At 50.2% G+C, this 17,216-nt stretch overlaps 1 protein-coding gene across 1 annotated transcript in view; it reads right to left on the bottom strand.

Annotated features, from left to right (window-relative positions):
- Positions 1 to 17,216, bottom strand: part of Prep (prolyl endopeptidase) — a 96,962-nt gene that overhangs the window by 33,271 nt on the left and 46,475 nt on the right. Inside the window, exons 8-9 of the mRNA NM_031324.2 lie at positions 10,774 to 10,965; positions 2,269 to 2,466 (exon numbers count right to left, since the gene is read on the bottom strand). Coding sequence (NP_112614.2) covers positions 2,269 to 2,466; positions 10,774 to 10,965 — 390 coding nt within the window. The remainder of the gene's footprint in view (positions 1 to 2,268; positions 2,467 to 10,773; positions 10,966 to 17,216) is intronic.

Below are 17,216 nucleotides of genomic sequence, written 5' to 3'. Positions count from 1 at the left end.
GAGACCGGGTTGTGGGCTGAGAAGGGAGAGGAGGGTATTAGAGAAGAGAATGCTCTGGGAAGAGCTGGGAAAGAAGGACGAGGGGGGGGGGGCCCTGGAGCACTGCCCACATGAAGACAAGGCAATGGGGTTCCGACACTCAGTCAGGCACTTGTCTGCTATGCTGTAGGACAGGATTTAAGACTATGGGGGCGGGGGGAGGCAATACACAAAGCATCAAGGCCAACTCTTAAAGGTTTCCTTCCCAAGCCACATGGGAAAGGCTTTCTCCTCCCCGCCTCCCAGAGCCAGGCCTGGAAGATGCTGTCTGGTTTAAGTCTGGCTGAAGCCAACCTCAGCCCCTAAGCTTCCACAGGTACAGAACGAATCAGTTCAAACACCAAGTGCTTTGCGTCACAGAGAGTCATTGCATCCTGTTCCAGACTGGCCTGGCTTCTTCCCAAGTGGGACTCAAGGTACACGAGTCACAAATGGCCGGGCTTCACATGTGTCCTTACTGTGTCTCTCCACTGGATGCACAATCAGCTGGTGTCCTTGCTCGATGCGTGCTCACCGTGGGAAGCTGAGGTCCTACTTCTCCTCTGCCTACGCTCCCAACGGCAGTAGTGAACAGCTGATTCGCAGACAGACAGACACGGGCAGGCCATCTCTGAACAACGTGACTGGCATTCCTTGCTTTCCTGAGAACTCAACTATTCGATGGCCGCTTTGCACTTGGCTTGAGAAGGCCTGAGGAGCCTGGAGACTCCACTCTCCGGTCTTAGGTATCAGAGAGCATTAAGAGAGAAGGGAGGGGTGGGGAAAATGAACGAGAGGAGACAGGGAGACAGACCAAGCGTTACAGGAACAAATGAAGGCTGCCTCAGAAGCAGCTGGCAGCACTCGGCTAGGAACACACTTTTCTTTCCAACCGTCACAGCCACAGACGCAGGCAGCAATGTCCTCGCTTGACAAAGAGCCACCATTTCCCACTAGGACAGCGAGCCTTTTGCCCCAGATAATGAGAAGTCTGTTCCTAAAATAAACGGGCACGACGGGGGTCACTGGAGAGGTCACGGGTCTTCGGGGACCCTGGCTTTTACTAAGAGCTGATGAGTCACCCCTACCCTGTGTTCCTCTGTGACCTTCACTCATTTAAACGGTTGAAGATATGAAGATATGACACGTTTAAAGCAAATGCCTAGAACCAGGGAGAGCTTGAGAAAGACATTAGAGATGGGATGCCTCCCCTACTCACTGGCTACTGCTGGGCTACGAGCTCTGGGGAGAGGCGGGGCACCACATGTCCTCTTGGGGCTGGCTCCTGACTTCTGGCTCTGGGCCAGCTTCCACTCTCTGGCTTTTTCTAGCTCCTCAGTCCCCCCGGAAGGCACTTGGGACAGTGCCCGTATGCATCCAGACCTGCCTACAACATCACCCCTCCAGGTTCTAACAGCCCTGTGTCAGCAGCCTGTCATGGAGCTAAGGTGCCTTACAGACCCCCAGAGACTCAAACAGAAGCATCCAGATGAGACGTTGCTGCAATCTGGTCAAATCCCCAGAGGAGGATGGTCACCTCAATCCCTGTCTAAGTTCCCTGAAGACTGCTTGATCCACCAGCAAATGACAGCGGCAAAGTTGGAGGGACAGAAAATCAAGCCGCGTTTCCGTAACTACAGTCTATTCTAGGAGGCATTCCCTACACGTGGATGTTTGTGGGGTTTGCACTGTGAGTCTTTGTATAGATCAAGGCTGGGACTAAGACTTGCTATGGCAGACTGGATAAAAATGACCCCTATAGGGCCATAGAAAGTGGCACCATCAAGAGGTGTGGGCTTGTTGGAGGAGGTGCGTCACTAGGAAGTGGGCTAGAAGGTCTCAAGTGCTCAAGCCAGTTTACTTCCTGTTGCCTGCCAACTGGATCAGTTCCTTCTCCCACACGGTGTCTGCCAGCAGGCCGCCATGTTTCTCGCCATGCTGATAATGGACTAAACCCCTGAACTGTAAAAGCCAGCCCCCAATAAATGTTTTCCTTTATAAGAGTTTTTGTGGTCCTGGTGTCTCTTCACGGCAACAAAAACCTAACAAAGGCAGTTGCATTTGTCAGCACTGAGAACAAGGGCTGTTCCCACCCCCAGCGCAAGAGTGAGTGAGAACAGTTTTTATGTTCCCTGGTCCTGAGTAACTGCTTTACTCTAAGTGACTCTGTCTGGAGCACAACAGAACCTCACACACTGCGACGTCCCGGCAGAAACTCCACGTCACCACCGTGAGGGGCCTCCCTCTCACCTGGAGATAAGAAGGATGTGAACTGGTAGAAGATCTCAGAGTCCTTCTTGCGCCCACTGTACCCCACCACGCTGCCCACGTCCAGCGGGAAGGTCTTGAGGAGAGCACCAGTAGTCAGGTCGTGAAGCTGCAGAATGTTCTTCACGTTGCGGAGGTAGCACAAGACCAGGAAGTTGGACCTGACGCAAGCCACCCACTCTGAAACGACAGGGAGAGAAAAGTCAGACAGCGTGTCCTCAGTCAGCTGAACGGCGGCTCTAACGCCCACTGTGCTCTAACGCCCCACTGTGCTCTAACGCCCCACTGTGCTCTAACGCCCCACTGTGCTCTAACGCCCCACTGTGCTCTAACGCCCACTGTGCTCTAAAGCCCCACTGTGCTCTAAAGCCCCACTGTGCTCTAACGCCCCACTGTGCTCTAAAGCCCCACTGTGCTCTAAAGCCCTACTGTGCTCTAACGCCCACTGTGCTCTAACGCCCCACTGTGCTCTAACGCCCACTGTGCTCTAAAGCCCCACTGTGCTCTAAAGCCCCACTGTGCTCTAACGCCCACTGTGCTCTAAAGCCCCACTGTGCTCTAAAGCCCCACTGTGCTCTAACGCCTCACTGTGCTCTAAAGCCCCACTGTGCTCTAACGCCCCACTGTGCTCTAACGCCCACTGTGCTCTAACGCCCCACTGTGCTCTAACGCCCCACTGTGCTCTAACGCCCCACTGTGCTCTAACGCCCTACTGTGCTCTAACGCCCACTGTGCTCTAACGCCCCACTGTGCTCTAACGCCCCACTGTGCTCTAACGCCCCACTGTGCTCTAACGCCCCACTGTGCTCTAACGCCCCACTGTGCTCTAACGCCCCACTGTGCTGTGCTCTAACGCCCCACTGTGCTCTAACGCCCACTGTGCTCTAAAGCCCCACTGTGCTCTAAAGCCCCACTGTGCTCTAACGCCCCACTGTGCTCTAAAGCCCCACTGTGCTCTAAAGCCCTACTGTGCTCTAACGCCCACTGTGCTCTAACGCCCCACTGTGCTCTAACGCCCACTGTGCTCTAAAGCCCCACTGTGCTCTAAAGCCCCACTGTGCTCTAACGCCCACTGTGCTCTAAAGCCCCACTGTGCTCTAACGCCTCACTGTGCTCTAAAGCCCCACTGTGCTCTAACGCCCCACTGTGCTCTAAAGCCCCACTGTGCTCTAACGCCCACTGTGCTCTAAAGCCCCACTGTGCTCTAAAGCCCCACTGTGCTCTAACGCCCCACTGTGCTCTAAAGCCCCACTGTGCTCTAAAGCCCCACTGTGCTCTAAAGCCCCACTGTGCTCTAACGCCCTACTGTGCTCTAACGCCCCACTGTGCTCTAACGCCCCACTGTGCTCTAAAGCCCCACTGTGCTCTAAAGCCCTACTGTGCTCTAACGCCCCACTGTGCTCTAAAGCCCTACTGTGCTCTAAAGCCCCACTGTGCTCTAAAGCCCTACTGTGCTCTAAAGCCCCACTGTGCTCTAACGCCCCACTGTGCTCTAAAGCCCCACTGTGCTCTAACGCCCCACTGTGCTCTAAAGCCCTACTGTGCTCTAAAGCCCCACTGTGCTCTAAAGCCCCACTGTGCTCTAAAGCCCCACTGTGCTCTAAAGCCCCACTGTGCTCTAAAGCCCCACTGTGCTCTAACGCCCCACTGTGCTCTAACGCCCCACTGTGCTCTAACGCCCCACTGTGCTCTAACGCCCCACTGTGCTCTAACGCCCCACTGTGCTCTAACGCCCCACTGTGCTCTAAAGCCCCACTGTGCTCTAACGCCCCACTGTGCTCTAAAGCCCCACTGTGCTCTAAAGCCCTACTGTGCTCTAAAGCCCCACTGTGCTCTAAAGCCCCACTGTGCTCTAAAGCCCTACTGTGCTCTAAAGCCCTACTGTGCTCTAAAGCCCCACTGTGCTCTAAAGCCCCACTGTGCTCTAAAGCCCTACTGTGCTCTAACGCCCCACTGTGCTCTAAAGCCCCACTGTGCTCTAAAGCCCTACTGTGCTCTAAAGCCCTACTGTGCTCTAAAGCCCTACTGTGCTCTAAAGCCCCACTGTGCTCTAAAGCCCCACTGTGCTCTAACGCCCCACTGTGCTCTAACGCCCTACTGTGCTCTAACGCCCTACTGTGCTCTAAAGCCCCACTGTGCTCTAAAGCCCCACTGTGCTCTAACGCCCCACTGTGCTCTAACGCCCCACTGTGCTCTAAAGCCCCACTGTGCTCTAAAGCCCCACTGTGTGCACCGGTGTGACGCTTGGGAAGCTGTTTTATGATGTTTTAATCGTGTACCTCATCTTTAATAAATGACGGTGGCTGCTATGTTCAGGAAATAAAGCAGCCTCTGCCTTGGTGATGTGCAACCAGGAATACACAGCCTTCTCGTACTCACTACAGCACCATAAACCGCAAAGTTCAGTGCTGAGAACTGCAAGTTGTAGAAAAAGAATTTTTTCATAGCATTTCAGGCAGCAGTCATGGCGAGCCTTGGATGCACGCACCCTTGGTCCTGGAGAGACAACTCATGCACCCTTGGATGCATGAGTCCTGCCGACTGGACACTAGACACGTGGGCTGCAAATACCCTTGCTGTTCTAATCTGCAGCAGTGTGTTCTAAAGGTCCACGTGTGGAAGGCCTGGTCCTCAGCCCATGCAGCCGGTGGGACATAGTAGAACCTTTCAAAATGGAAGGATGCTGGTCAGACAGGACTGCGCCGTGGGAGATGCGAGGCTTCCAGCCTTCCCTCCCTCTTGCTCTTGTTTAACTTCTGACTGTCCTGAGGTAAGTTACAATTCTCACTGTGGCTCACCATGGGCCCCGAAGCAACAGAGCAAATCAGTCATGGAGTAGGACTGCTAACACTACGAGTAGGATAAACCTTTCCTTTTTTAAAAGCTGATCAGCTCAGGTATTTTGTCACAGAGTAACAGGAAGTAATGAAAACGCCTACATCCTACATGCCTCTTCTACATCTGATACCATGCTATGGGGATATAGAGAGGGGAAAAACAAAACCAAGCCATGATCCATGTACACAAGAGCACTGATCCTTTCACAGAAGTGTCGTACACCCTCCGTGTATCGTCAGGTACGAGTAAAGGAATGAGATCACTCCGGCAGACACTTGGGTGCGCATAATGGGAAAATGTGGACGTAGGTGCTGTTGGCTGAGTACCCAAAGCAGGTGAGAGGTCTCGAGTACAGGGGTGTAGCAGTGGGCTGAGGAGGGCTTCCAGGAGACAAGCTGTTAGTGTGTGTTGAGTTTGATCTTTCTGATAGATACTGTAATGATAAATACTGGCTCCCAAGAACGAGAGAATCCGCACACACAATGTGACCTTGCTTCTTAGCTATTGTTAACCGTTGGTTAAATAAAGACGCCTACGGCCGATAGCTGGGCAGAAGAGATATAGATGGGGCTTGGAGTTCTCTGTCTTGGGGTCTGATGAAACCATGGGGAGGGAGAGGAAGGCAGAAAGAGGAGAATATGCCATGCGGTAAGAATCTTAAAATCACGGTCACGAAGGCTGGCCTCTTGGAGCTAAGAGCAGCCTGGATGGAACACAGTAAATAATAGCTTGGGGTGGGGTTGGGGATTTAGCTCAGTGGTAGAGCGCTTGCCTAGGAAGCACAAGGCCCTGGGTTCGGTCCCCAGCTCCGAAAAAAAGAACAACAACAACAAAAAAAATAATAGCTTGGGGTTATCGATAGGAAAATAGATTCTAACAGCACAGAGGGTCGATATCTGCCTTGCTCTAGTGCTGATTAAGGCTTATTATAAAGGTTTTGTGTCATCTATGTGGGAACTGAATGATCAAAGGTGAGGTACAAGGCCTGAGGGAGATTAAGTATATATACATTTTTAATTTTATTTTATGCATGAGTGCTCTATCTGCATGTACACCTGTGTGCCAGAAGAGGGCATCGGATCGCATTACAGATGGTTCTAAGCCACCATGTGGTTGCTGGGAATTGAACTCAGGACCTCTGGAAGAGCAGCCAATGCTCTTAACCGCTCTGCCATCTCTCCAGCCCTGAGATCAAATATTTTTACAAGAATAGGAGGTGACTCGAGGAATGAAGGTCACAGTGAAGAGAGAAAGGAGGACCCAGCAATGCGGGTGTCGATGTGGGAAGATCAGGAGGGACAGAAAGGAATCCTGTATTGACAAGGAGATCCATTTAGTTTTGGAAGACAGTGATGCTGGTGGGGGTCTGCCTGCCTTGGGGCATTTGGTGAGTTGTGGGGAGGAGGGAGCTTAGTTAGCTACTGCCAGGGAGGCAGTTGAACAGAAGGTTAATGTATGTAAGGACGGCAGTATATAAGACGGTGCATCTGACATCCTGTATATGAAACAGAGGAGTCTGCAGAAGGCTGGCGGGAAGGAAGAATGAGTGTCGATATACACGCCCGGAGGAACACTGGGCACGAAGCCCGGCAGGAAAGTAAAGAGACATCTCGCAACCTGCCAGGACTTAGTTTAACAGGGTGTCCTAGCTTGCTGTGATAAATGCAGTGACTAAAAGCACCTTAGGAAAGAAAGGTTTTCCTTGGCTTGCAGGTTACACAGAGAATGTCACTGCAGGAATCTGGGGTTTCCTGAATGAGCCTCTCTCAGAGAGCCCAGACCATGTGTCTGACATGGGGAAGGAGGACACAGAATGGCAGACACAGAAGCCAGCCCGAAGCAGGGACAGGGCACCAGGAGGGAGGGATGTAACGGCAGCGCAGCAAACCACGCCTCAGACGTGTCGGGAGGACAAGCTCCCCTCGGGTTCTGTGATGGCGCTCCTCAGAGTGCTGACTTTCACGACCCAAGAAACCGGAAACCCACACTCAGAATGCGACACTTGTCACGAGAACCTCGGGACGCCGGCCACTGTGAGGATCACAGGGCATCCATCTTGGGTAGCCTTGATTACCACACGGACTTCTCCGTAAGCAAAGATACTAAGAATTCATAACACCCACAGGTAACTCGCTCAGGAGTGGCTCGGTCCAGCAACGTAGCTCATGTGTTCATGTGACTTACTGTCCTAAAGAGAGAACGAAGCACGGGGTGGACATGGGGCAGGTCCCGGCTGTCAGGGAACAACCCAGCTGCATTAACCATGAGTGCATCTGATTATAAACTGGATCAAGTAAGAAAGGGACAGGAGACCTGGGGAGTATCATAAATGACAGCTGACTCCGTAGCTGTCCTTTGAGTCGCCTCTAGATTGTAGGTACAATAGTGCATTCTGCGCTGACTAACAGTGCATTCTGCCCTGACAGTGTCCTGCAACAGTGCATTCTGCCCTGACAGTGTCCTGCAACAGTGCATTCTGTGCTGACAGTGTCCTGCAACAGTGCATTCTGCGCTGACGGTGTCCTGCAACAGTGCATTCTGTGCTCTGACAGTGTCCTGCAACAGTGCATTCTGTGCTGACAGTGTCCTGCAACAGTGCATTCTGTGCTGACAGCGTCCTGCAACAGTGCATTCTGTGCTGACCGTGTCCTACAACAGTGCATTCTGTGCTGATGGTACCCTGCAACAGTGCATTCTGTGCTGACAGTGTCCTGCAACAGTGCATTCTGTGCTGATGGTACCCTGCAACAGTGCATTCTGTGCTGACAGTGTCCTGCAACAGTACACTCTGCCCTGACGGTGTCCTGCAACAGTGCATTCTGCGCTGACAGTGTCCTGCAACAGTGCATTCTGTGCTGATGGTACCCTGCAACAGTGCATTCTGCGCTGACAGCGTCCTGCAACAGTACACTCTGCCCTGACGGTGTCCTGCAACAGTGCATTCTGCGCTGACAGTGTCCTGCAATAGTGCATTCTGTGCTGACAGCGTCCTGCAACAGTGCATTCTGCCCTGACAGTGTCCTGCAACAGTGCATTCTGCCCTGACAGTGTCCTGCAACAGTGCATTCCGTGCTGACAGTGTCCTGCAACAGTGTATTCTGCCCTGACAGTGTCCTGCAACCGTGCATTCTGTGCTGACAGCGTCCTGCAACAGTGCATTCTGCCCTGACGGTGTCCTGCAACAGTGCATTCTGCGCTGACAGTGTCCTGCAACAGTGTATTCTGCCCTGACGGTGTCCTGCAACAGTGCATTCTGCGCTGACAGTGTCCTGCAACAGTGCATTCTGTGCTGACAGCGTCCTGCAACAGTACACTCTGCCCTGACGATGTCCTGCAAACTCTGCTTCTTTTGAAGTGAGGAGTGTAAGAATACTGACACCTCCCTTCTCAGTCTACAGAGCCACAGCTTTTGAGAAGGAAACTGGCACCCTCAACTGCCAGCTCTTAATTTGGATTGTCCGTAAATGACATAGGATGTTGCTTACAGTACATTTCACAGTCTTCCTTTTACTTTAAATGGTAGAAAACTCAGAGGGCTTGGAAACACCGACAGCGTCCATGATGGCTCCTTCTACAAGAATCACCACTCCAACCCAAGCTGGGCCTAAAATCACCAGGGTATCTTAAAGACTCAGGCTTACACAGTTTCCTTCAGACACACCAAGATGTGTCAATACCATGGAGTACGACCAAGCGTGGGACCTTGGCAGTGCTCCTGCCTGCACCCACCTCGTGGGGATAGTTCTGCCTCAGTGTGGACAGAAGTCAGCAGGCGCTCAAAGTGACTCTGGAAGGGTCTTGACCGGAGGTCGTTCAAGGAAATGAAATGGTCCAGCATCTGCTCTACAACTTAAGAGCGAGGGGGGCAGCCTTGTGGAAGACAGGAAGGCACTCCTGGTGTGCTGTGAGTTTTCCCAACGTGAGGAGCACTGGTAGACAAAGAACTACTCGACCACAGCTGCGGCCAAGGCTACACAGGGATCTTGGGGACAGGACCAGCTGTAACCTTAGTGCAAAGCCTGTGCCAGGCTGGGCCCTGGAGCCGCAGTGTGGGTTTTCCAGGGAAGAACAGGTAGGGCCGTCATGGGGTTTATCTGATCCTGGCATGGGGTCTGAAAGCAGGGATCTTAACACAAGACGAAACACAGCCAAATGCCCCGGGCTGGGGAGAAGACCAAGTAAACCCCAAACATCAAACTGTAGAAAAGACACAGTGGGAAATGCCCATGGGAAGTTCTGACCCTGAGACCAGCTCTCTGCTGTCCACTGTAGCAATACCAGACTTAAATCCCTGCAAAGCACAGTGGACAGAAGAAAGGGTTCCTTACACGTCCAGATGTGAACCTGGATCTCCATGGCTGATCGCATATGCCTATTAATGCACTGGAGAACACACTGTGGGAGTGCCTTAATGCACTGGAGAACACACTGCAGGAGTGCCTGAGTGCACTCACTGGAGAACACACTGCAGGAGTGCCTGAGTGCACTGGAGAACACACTGCGGGAGTGCAGGAGTGCACTGGAAAACACACTGCAGGAGTGCAGGAATGCACTGGAGAACACACTGCAGGAGTGCAGGAATGCACTGGAGAACACACTGCAGGAGTGCAGGAGTGCACTGGAGAACACATTGCGGGAGTGCAGGAGTGCACTGGAGAACACACTGCAGGAGTGCCTGAGTGCACTGGAGAACACACTGTGGGAGTGCCTTAATGCACTGGAGAACACACTGCAGGAGTGCCTGAGTGCACTGGAGAACACACTGTGGGAGTGCCTTAATGCACTGGAGAACACACTGCAGGAGTGCAGGAGTGCACTGGAGAACACACTGCAGGAGTGCACTGGAGAACACACTGCAGGAGTGCCTGAGTACACTGGAGAACACACTGCGGGAGTGCAGGAGTTCACTGGAGAACACACTGCAGGAGTGCAGGAGTGCACTGGAGAACACACTGAGGGAGTCCCTGAGTGCACTGGAGAACACACTGCGGGAGTGCCTGAGTGCACTGGAGAACACACTGCAGGAGTGCCTGAGTGCACTGGAGAACACACTGCAGGAGTGCAGGAGTGCACTGGAGAACACAGCAGGAATGCCTTCTCTGAGAAGAAGCTAATCTCTAGCCTGGGTGCAATTCTCCACCATATATGATACATTTCTAAATGGGCTGAGACTTCCTCACTAAACTTACCACAGAAGCTCACTTCCAGCAAGCAAACTCTTCGTTGGTCGGAAGTGGTGACTGAATCCTCTTTTGTGTAAAAACCCAGTAAAATACTAGTGGGCCTTCTAGATAAATTCAGTTTTCATACATTCATTTATAGGTCGGCATATTATTTTTGATAAGATGAGTAAGTGCCCATGGCAGCTTTTGATTAAGAAGAGGGCCGTCTATTCTCTTTTCCAGCAAGTTGACTGGAAGTCCCACCCTCACATCTACAACAGGTAAACACAAACGGCGAAGGTGACCCAAAAGTGCAAAGCTAAGAACTGTCAGTCCTTTAGCCAGGCAGCATACGCTGCTTAGGCACGGCCGTCCTAACAATCACAAGCCACAGGCTCTTTACAGAGTAACAGGTCAGCAGACCGCGAGGGACCGACCTTTCAAGGTTCTCAAGAGCAGTTCCCAAGCAGCTGCCTGCCTCACTCACCTAAGACATCTTTCTCGTGCTCCGGAACGAGAACTTTCCACTTGGACTCGTCGGGGTCCGTGAAGTCGATGTTGATCAGCCGGTAATTGGGGGAGTTGCGGTTGGTCTTGAAGGTGAACACCGTACCCTCGTTGGTTATGTAATCGTACTCCCCTTCAAAGTTGTCTATCAGTTTTACCCACTTCAGGATCCCTGGGAAGAAAGCAAGCACTTCTGTCATCTCTGAGGCTGAGGGGACGATGTAGGTCTCCACGCAGGGAGGGGAGAGGCTCTTTTCTTTCGACAAAGTCTACAGCGCGGACAGATGGTACTGGGAGATCCAGCACACACGGAAGAACAAGGGCTAGCTGTGGGTAGGTGCCAAGGAGCCATCGAAAAACCCCAGCGCTAAAGGGAGACTGAAGGACCTCGTCTCCTGCCCTACCGCTCCACACACCTGTTAGATCTTCTTCTACCTGAGCAAGTCTCAAATCAAAGCCTGACTTTCCCATTCTTCCTGCCGCCCTACAACATCCCTAAGTCTGGTCTACAGCAGTGGCCCTCAACCGGGGCTGGGGTGGGGGCAACAGACCCTCTAAATCCAAGCAGCCTTTGGAAGGTCTACGGCGAGTTTTGGGTGCCATGACTTAGGAGGTGAGGCCATCTAGTGGCAGAGGTCAGAGATGCTACAAAGTCAGCAAGGCAGCAGCCCGCTCACATCTCAGAAGTCCTGGTGCAAAGCTTTCTGCCTGGTTTTCCCATGACCATTCTTGGTATACTCTATTCCAGGCAGCGCAACGTCTTAACCCACCAACCTGGTCCACGATGGTGCCTCTGAACCTTCCAGGCCCTTCTTCCCATTACACTCCGAATTAAGCTCCCACACCATAAAAGAGTCCTTTCTCAACTTGACACACTCAAACTCTGGCCTCCCCTGCTGAACTCTAGTGGTGCTCCGCAAGCCACAGGCAGTGTCCTCTACCTGGCCCACTGTCCGATGGCCAGCCACTTCTAACTCGGTGTTAGAGTGGAGTGTGTATTATCGGTTTGCTGGCCTCTTCATGCTCAGCCTGCAGCCATTTTAAACTTACAAATAAAAGCTACTGAGTGAAGTAACAGCGTTCTCCAGTCCTTCATTCCTAGGATGTGGTACGCGGTGGCCATCAATAAAACTCTTCACAGCATTTGCTACCATTCTGTAAATGGCTCCCTGTGTAGCACCCTGAATGAGGAAAAAGCTCACTGGACGACGCCTGCTTCATGATGTGCCTGACACAGAGACTCACTCGGTGGCTGTCTTAGAAAATGTATACATGAGTTCTCTAAACACTTCTTGCCTTCAACTCCACAGGAAACTTCTATTTTAGTCTGGACAATTCGTTCCTACTCCACTATCTTCTGTAAGTACCCGACACTCAGGTCATAGTTGCACCCACAGGATATCTTTGCATGACGTGTTGTCCAGTTAAACACACCAGGCAAAGTGCAATGCCAACCCAGGAGGAGAGCCAGTCCTGTGGTCAGACATCTGATGAGTAGCCTGCTCTCTCCCACTGCTCAGCTGTGTGACTTTGGGTGATCTCTTTTTTTTTTTTTTTAAGATTTATTTATTTAGTATATATGAGTACACTCTAGCTGTCTTCAGACACACCAGAAGAGGGCATCAGATCCCATTATAGATGGTTGTGAGCCACCATGTGGTTGCTGGGATTTGAACTCAGGACCTCTGGAAGAGCAGTCAGTGCTCTTAACCGCTGAGCCATCTCTCCAGCCCTTGGGTGATCCCTTTGCCCCCTGGTTTAGCCTTATTTCCTCAACCATCAACTAAGAATCACAGGAAACATGAAAACTATTTTTAAAGCGACTGTTGGTATCTACCCCACAATAAAAATTCAGTGAAATTATTTTTTAAAAATAATTTAAGACCAATAAAACTAGCAGTAAAAATAAAAATCTAAATATAAAACAAAAACAAAGTGAGAAGGGCTTCATTTATAGTGGAGGCACCCTTAACAAAACACTTAGGAATGCACCTAGCACAGAATGTGGGATCTAAACGAAGACAAACAAGAGAAAAAAAACAAAAAACAAAAACAACTAAGACCTTTTTTTGAAGGAAACATCAAAATAAAACCATGACATCCCCAAGTGTGAAGGATCAATATTTCGAAACGATAACGAATGCCGCTGGCAATGGATAAATGCAGCACGGTAAGGTTTGCGGGCAGCGTGACACGTCACACAGGCGCTGTTCTCTGTGCACGTTTTCTCCCTTCCTTAGCATGCACAAACGCCGGACGTCCGCCTCCTTTTACAGCTGCCTTTAAACCGTCACCACAGACATTCCTCTGCAACTCAGGTCTTTCAGAGAACCCTGGTGAGGTCTGTTCAGTCTTTGGTTATTACTGACATCCGTCTAAACTCACTGTGCTCAAAGAATACATCTGGTCTTTCGTTTACTTTTGGATGATTTGTCTGTGTGTCCGTGTTTCACTTGCATGTGTGTCTGAATGAGGGTGTCAGATTCCCTGGAACTCAAGTCACAAATATTTGTGAGCTGCCATGTAGGTGCTGAGAATTCTGGGTCCTCAGAAAGAGCAGCCAGTGCTCTCAACAACTGAGCCATCTCTCCAGCCTTCCAGTCTTATTTTAATACTTTTCAGTGTATCAAGAACAGCCTTTGACTTAAAGAATGTTCTATACATCACTGAAGAACACTCTGAACTCGCTGGGAATGACGTATGAATCTCGGGTCATTACCTGCACACACCCTCAAGCCTGTGCATCTGACAGGATTCTGCCATTCGCCCCACCCGCCACAGAAAGACTAGATAATCAACCGCATGTGAACGGTTGCGAGGCCATTTTTAACTTGTATGTATGTGTTCACGCGCTCCCTAAACTCAGAGGTCAGACCGCTAGCCACTGTCCCCAGAATTACAATACTCAAACGAAACTCACTGGAGGCGCTCATGAACACAGTGCTTTATCTAGAGTAATAGGTTTTAGATATTTACGGAGACAGTTGCATCACTGTCAGGACATAGCCTGACAGCAGCCATTCTTCACCTGTTAGCTTCTCTGAGCTGCCTTCTGCAAAATGGCTGCTTCCAACCTGCAGTCTGTCATTTGTAGAGGCTTGTTCTTCACGTCCAATAACTCACATCTTCCCCCTTTGTGGCAGGCTGCACTTTACGAACTTCTTCCCGTTCCTTTTCACTGAATATCTCTTAAATGTGTTTAATTTCCTCTCACGAGTAGCTAAATTCATAACAGCAATGGCCACGTGCTCGCCTCATTAAAGTCTCAGTCATTCCCTAAATCCGATGGCCGTTGACAGACTTTGTTTCTTATGTACACACCAAAGGTTGTGTTATTGTTTTAATTGTGATTTAGTTTTTAAAGTGTGATTTAGTTTTTAAAGTGTGTTTAGGGGCTGGGGATTTAGCTCAGTGGTAGAGCGCTTACCTAGGAAGCGCAAGGCCCTGGGTTCGGTCCCCAGCTCCGAAAAAAAAAAAAAAAGAAAAAAAAAAGTGTGTTTAATCCCAGAGCTACCGGTGGTGATATACACCTTTAATCAAAGCACTCTGTCTGAGGGGGCAGAGACAGGCAGATCTCCAAGTTCAAGACAGCCATGGCTACAGAGAGAAACCCTAACCACCACTGCCCCCCCAAAAGTGTGTTTAACACAGTTTACAGTCTGCTGTGCCTACTGACTTGACTCTACTCGTGCTGGCAAATGCCTCTGTGTGACATTCTCTCACCGTGCAACGCTGATATCTTTTGAAACCCTTGTCTGTGAGACCCTTGGGCCTGGATTGGATCTTTCAGAGGTCTGTATTTCCTTATGCTTGCCCCTTCGAATACAACCAACACAGGCACACTTTAGATTCTTTAGGTTCTAGACCTCTGTTGATTCCACTTGAATGTCAGTGCCTCTCATGCATCTGGGGAAAATTCTTTCTTGTCTCTAGCTCTTGCACTAATGCCAGGGTAAAGCATCCCTGGTAGACATCTTGGACCTTCCATGACTGGATGTTTCAGCTACCAATCACGGAGAAGAGCACAGGTATCACCAGCCACCTCCTTGCCCAGCACAATCATTTGGGACAAGCCAGTCTCTGTCCCTGGATTTGTGCTTTCATCCTATTTCTATCCTCCACGACTTACGTTCCCTTTCTGCCACAGCCAACAGTGCACCGGGAAAACCCTGTGTCGGTGTTTACAGCGTTTAGTTTCAATTCAGAGGTTACTCAGAATACACGATGATCAGGCAAACTCCCAGACCAGAGACCTCACCGTTCTATTTCATGAGGCTAAACTCTGCATAGGAGGCGAGATCACACTTAACTTTTTAAGTGGCAAATTGCTCCCCTCAAAACAAGTACTCAGTAGGTGACCTACTCTACGGTAACCGAAAGTTGTTCACATACACAGTTCACACGCACGCGCACGCACACAAGTGTGCACACATCCCTCGTGTCTTAGAACAACAATGTAAGTAAAGTTATTAGCTGCCTCTCAAACGTTTGAAGATAACCAGAAAGCTTCATTGGTTTCTTGGACTATGACATTTGTTGACATTAAATCTTGGCCCGGTAAAATGTCAGATTTTTAAAATGTACCCCCGACAATAAAGCATTTCCTGATATGAAATATTTATTTCGCCCCCCCCCCCCCCGACATCACTGGAGTACAGATCAGACCCAAGACACACAGGAAACTCCTCTGGCTCTGTGGTACACAGGGGTGAGCCCGAAGAGGGGTGAGCCCGAAGAGAAGAGAGCAAAGCTACTTGAATAACCAGGCTCTGCTGAACTCCAAAGCCTCAGCTAAGCCTGTGGGCACGTCGCCAAGTTCTGAAGAGCTGACTCTGGCTGTAATACAGCTCGTCAGGGTAAGGAGCTGTGGTGGAATGTGTCAAAACGGCAGTAAAACGTAAAAGGGTTCTTGTTTAAATTAAATTGACTGTATGATAACAGACTTGGAATTTAAAAGCAAGCATCACACACACAGAAACTATCCAGGTCCGAGGTGTCTGGGTCTCAATGACCTTCTATGCAGGAACAACCACTGAGCGGCTGTGGACTGTAGCGTCCCAGTGGATCTCACAGTCTTGCTAGCAAATGTTCACATGCACTTGCCTACCGCCAAACCCCCAAAATCCACGACGGTTAGAACTAAAAAACAATCAGCTTCATACCCTCTTTTGAACTTGTGTCCATTACAGCATCCCCTAACATTTAGCCTTTCTCACTGTCTTTTCTACAAGTTACACTGTACCCGTGTTTATCATTGTTGAAATCTGTACATATATTCCTGGCTAGGTTCCCTGTGAGATGTTTTCTTTTCCTTTCTAAGATGCTGTGAACTCCCTCACTGAATATTACACAGTTAGTAAAACCCATCCATTTTTCTGCACACTTTGGTGACTGCATTTTTCTTCACGGCTGCGTAGTATTCCACCTGGTAAATATACTGTGTTTCCATTATCCGTTCTTTGCTGTAGCACACATAGGCGGATTTGCTACAGTTGGCGAAGAAGCATCAGTGAACACGGGGTAAAGTGTTGTTGTGAATACATACAAAATAAAATGCTGTCTTTTACCCCAACTAGATCCAGCACCACAGCGCCCCGAGATATCTGCTAGATGTCTGAATCAGCAAAGCCTCTCACCCGCTCTGCTCCATCCCATATCGCACTGTGGAAGGCCTCTCTCTGAGCCGCCAGCAGTCTCTCTGCCTATCTAGTTCCCAAGGCAGGTTGCCACCATGACAGACACACACATCCCAACTCCATGGCGGCCCACTGTCTCCAGCCGCTGCACACTTTCCTACACTCAAACTGCCACATGAAAGAACACACAACACAATAATCTTAGATCCAACTGATAAGATAGAATTGCCCAGCTAAACATACAGAGCCCAGTACACATTCATCCCTTAAGACCATTAATAACAACCTATAAATACACAGAGTGGAATCTTAACGTCAGCTTCCATGGTCTCCCTGCTGTGGCTACTCTCTTGTCTCCTCTCTCTCCATTTCTGTCTCCTCTTCCTTCAAACTTTTCTCCTGCCCATCCTTCCTTCTCCTCCAATGACAGGCCTCCTTCTATCCTGTACCTGCCCCTCACCTATATTTTACAAATTCAGTGGGGAGAAGGTTCTGGTGAAGTCACCTGAGTCCTGAGCACCTGACTAGGCAGCAGTCCTTAGGGCTGCGGAATCAGCATCAAAATACAGATAACTCCAGGGCAAACATCAATGCAGACATCACTATGCTGGGTGCCGAGAGAACAGCTGAAGGGCCAGGGCCTTCCACGCCTGCAGACATTTCCAAAAGAGGCCTTTGTGCTGCAGAGCGATTTGCAAAAAAGGGAGAAAAGTATGCACCATGGGGCACATACTTCTTTGTTACTTACAAGTGAGAAGAACAACAGGAAAATAACTTTTTCAGAAGA

Source organism: Rattus norvegicus, chromosome 20 (genome assembly GCF_036323735.1).
Source record: "Rattus norvegicus strain BN/NHsdMcwi chromosome 20, GRCr8, whole genome shotgun sequence".
Taxonomy (NCBI): Eukaryota; Metazoa; Chordata; class Mammalia; order Rodentia; family Muridae; genus Rattus; species Rattus norvegicus.
Note: the sequence above shows the minus strand (reverse complement) of the source record. Positions and strands in the feature narration are given on the sequence as shown.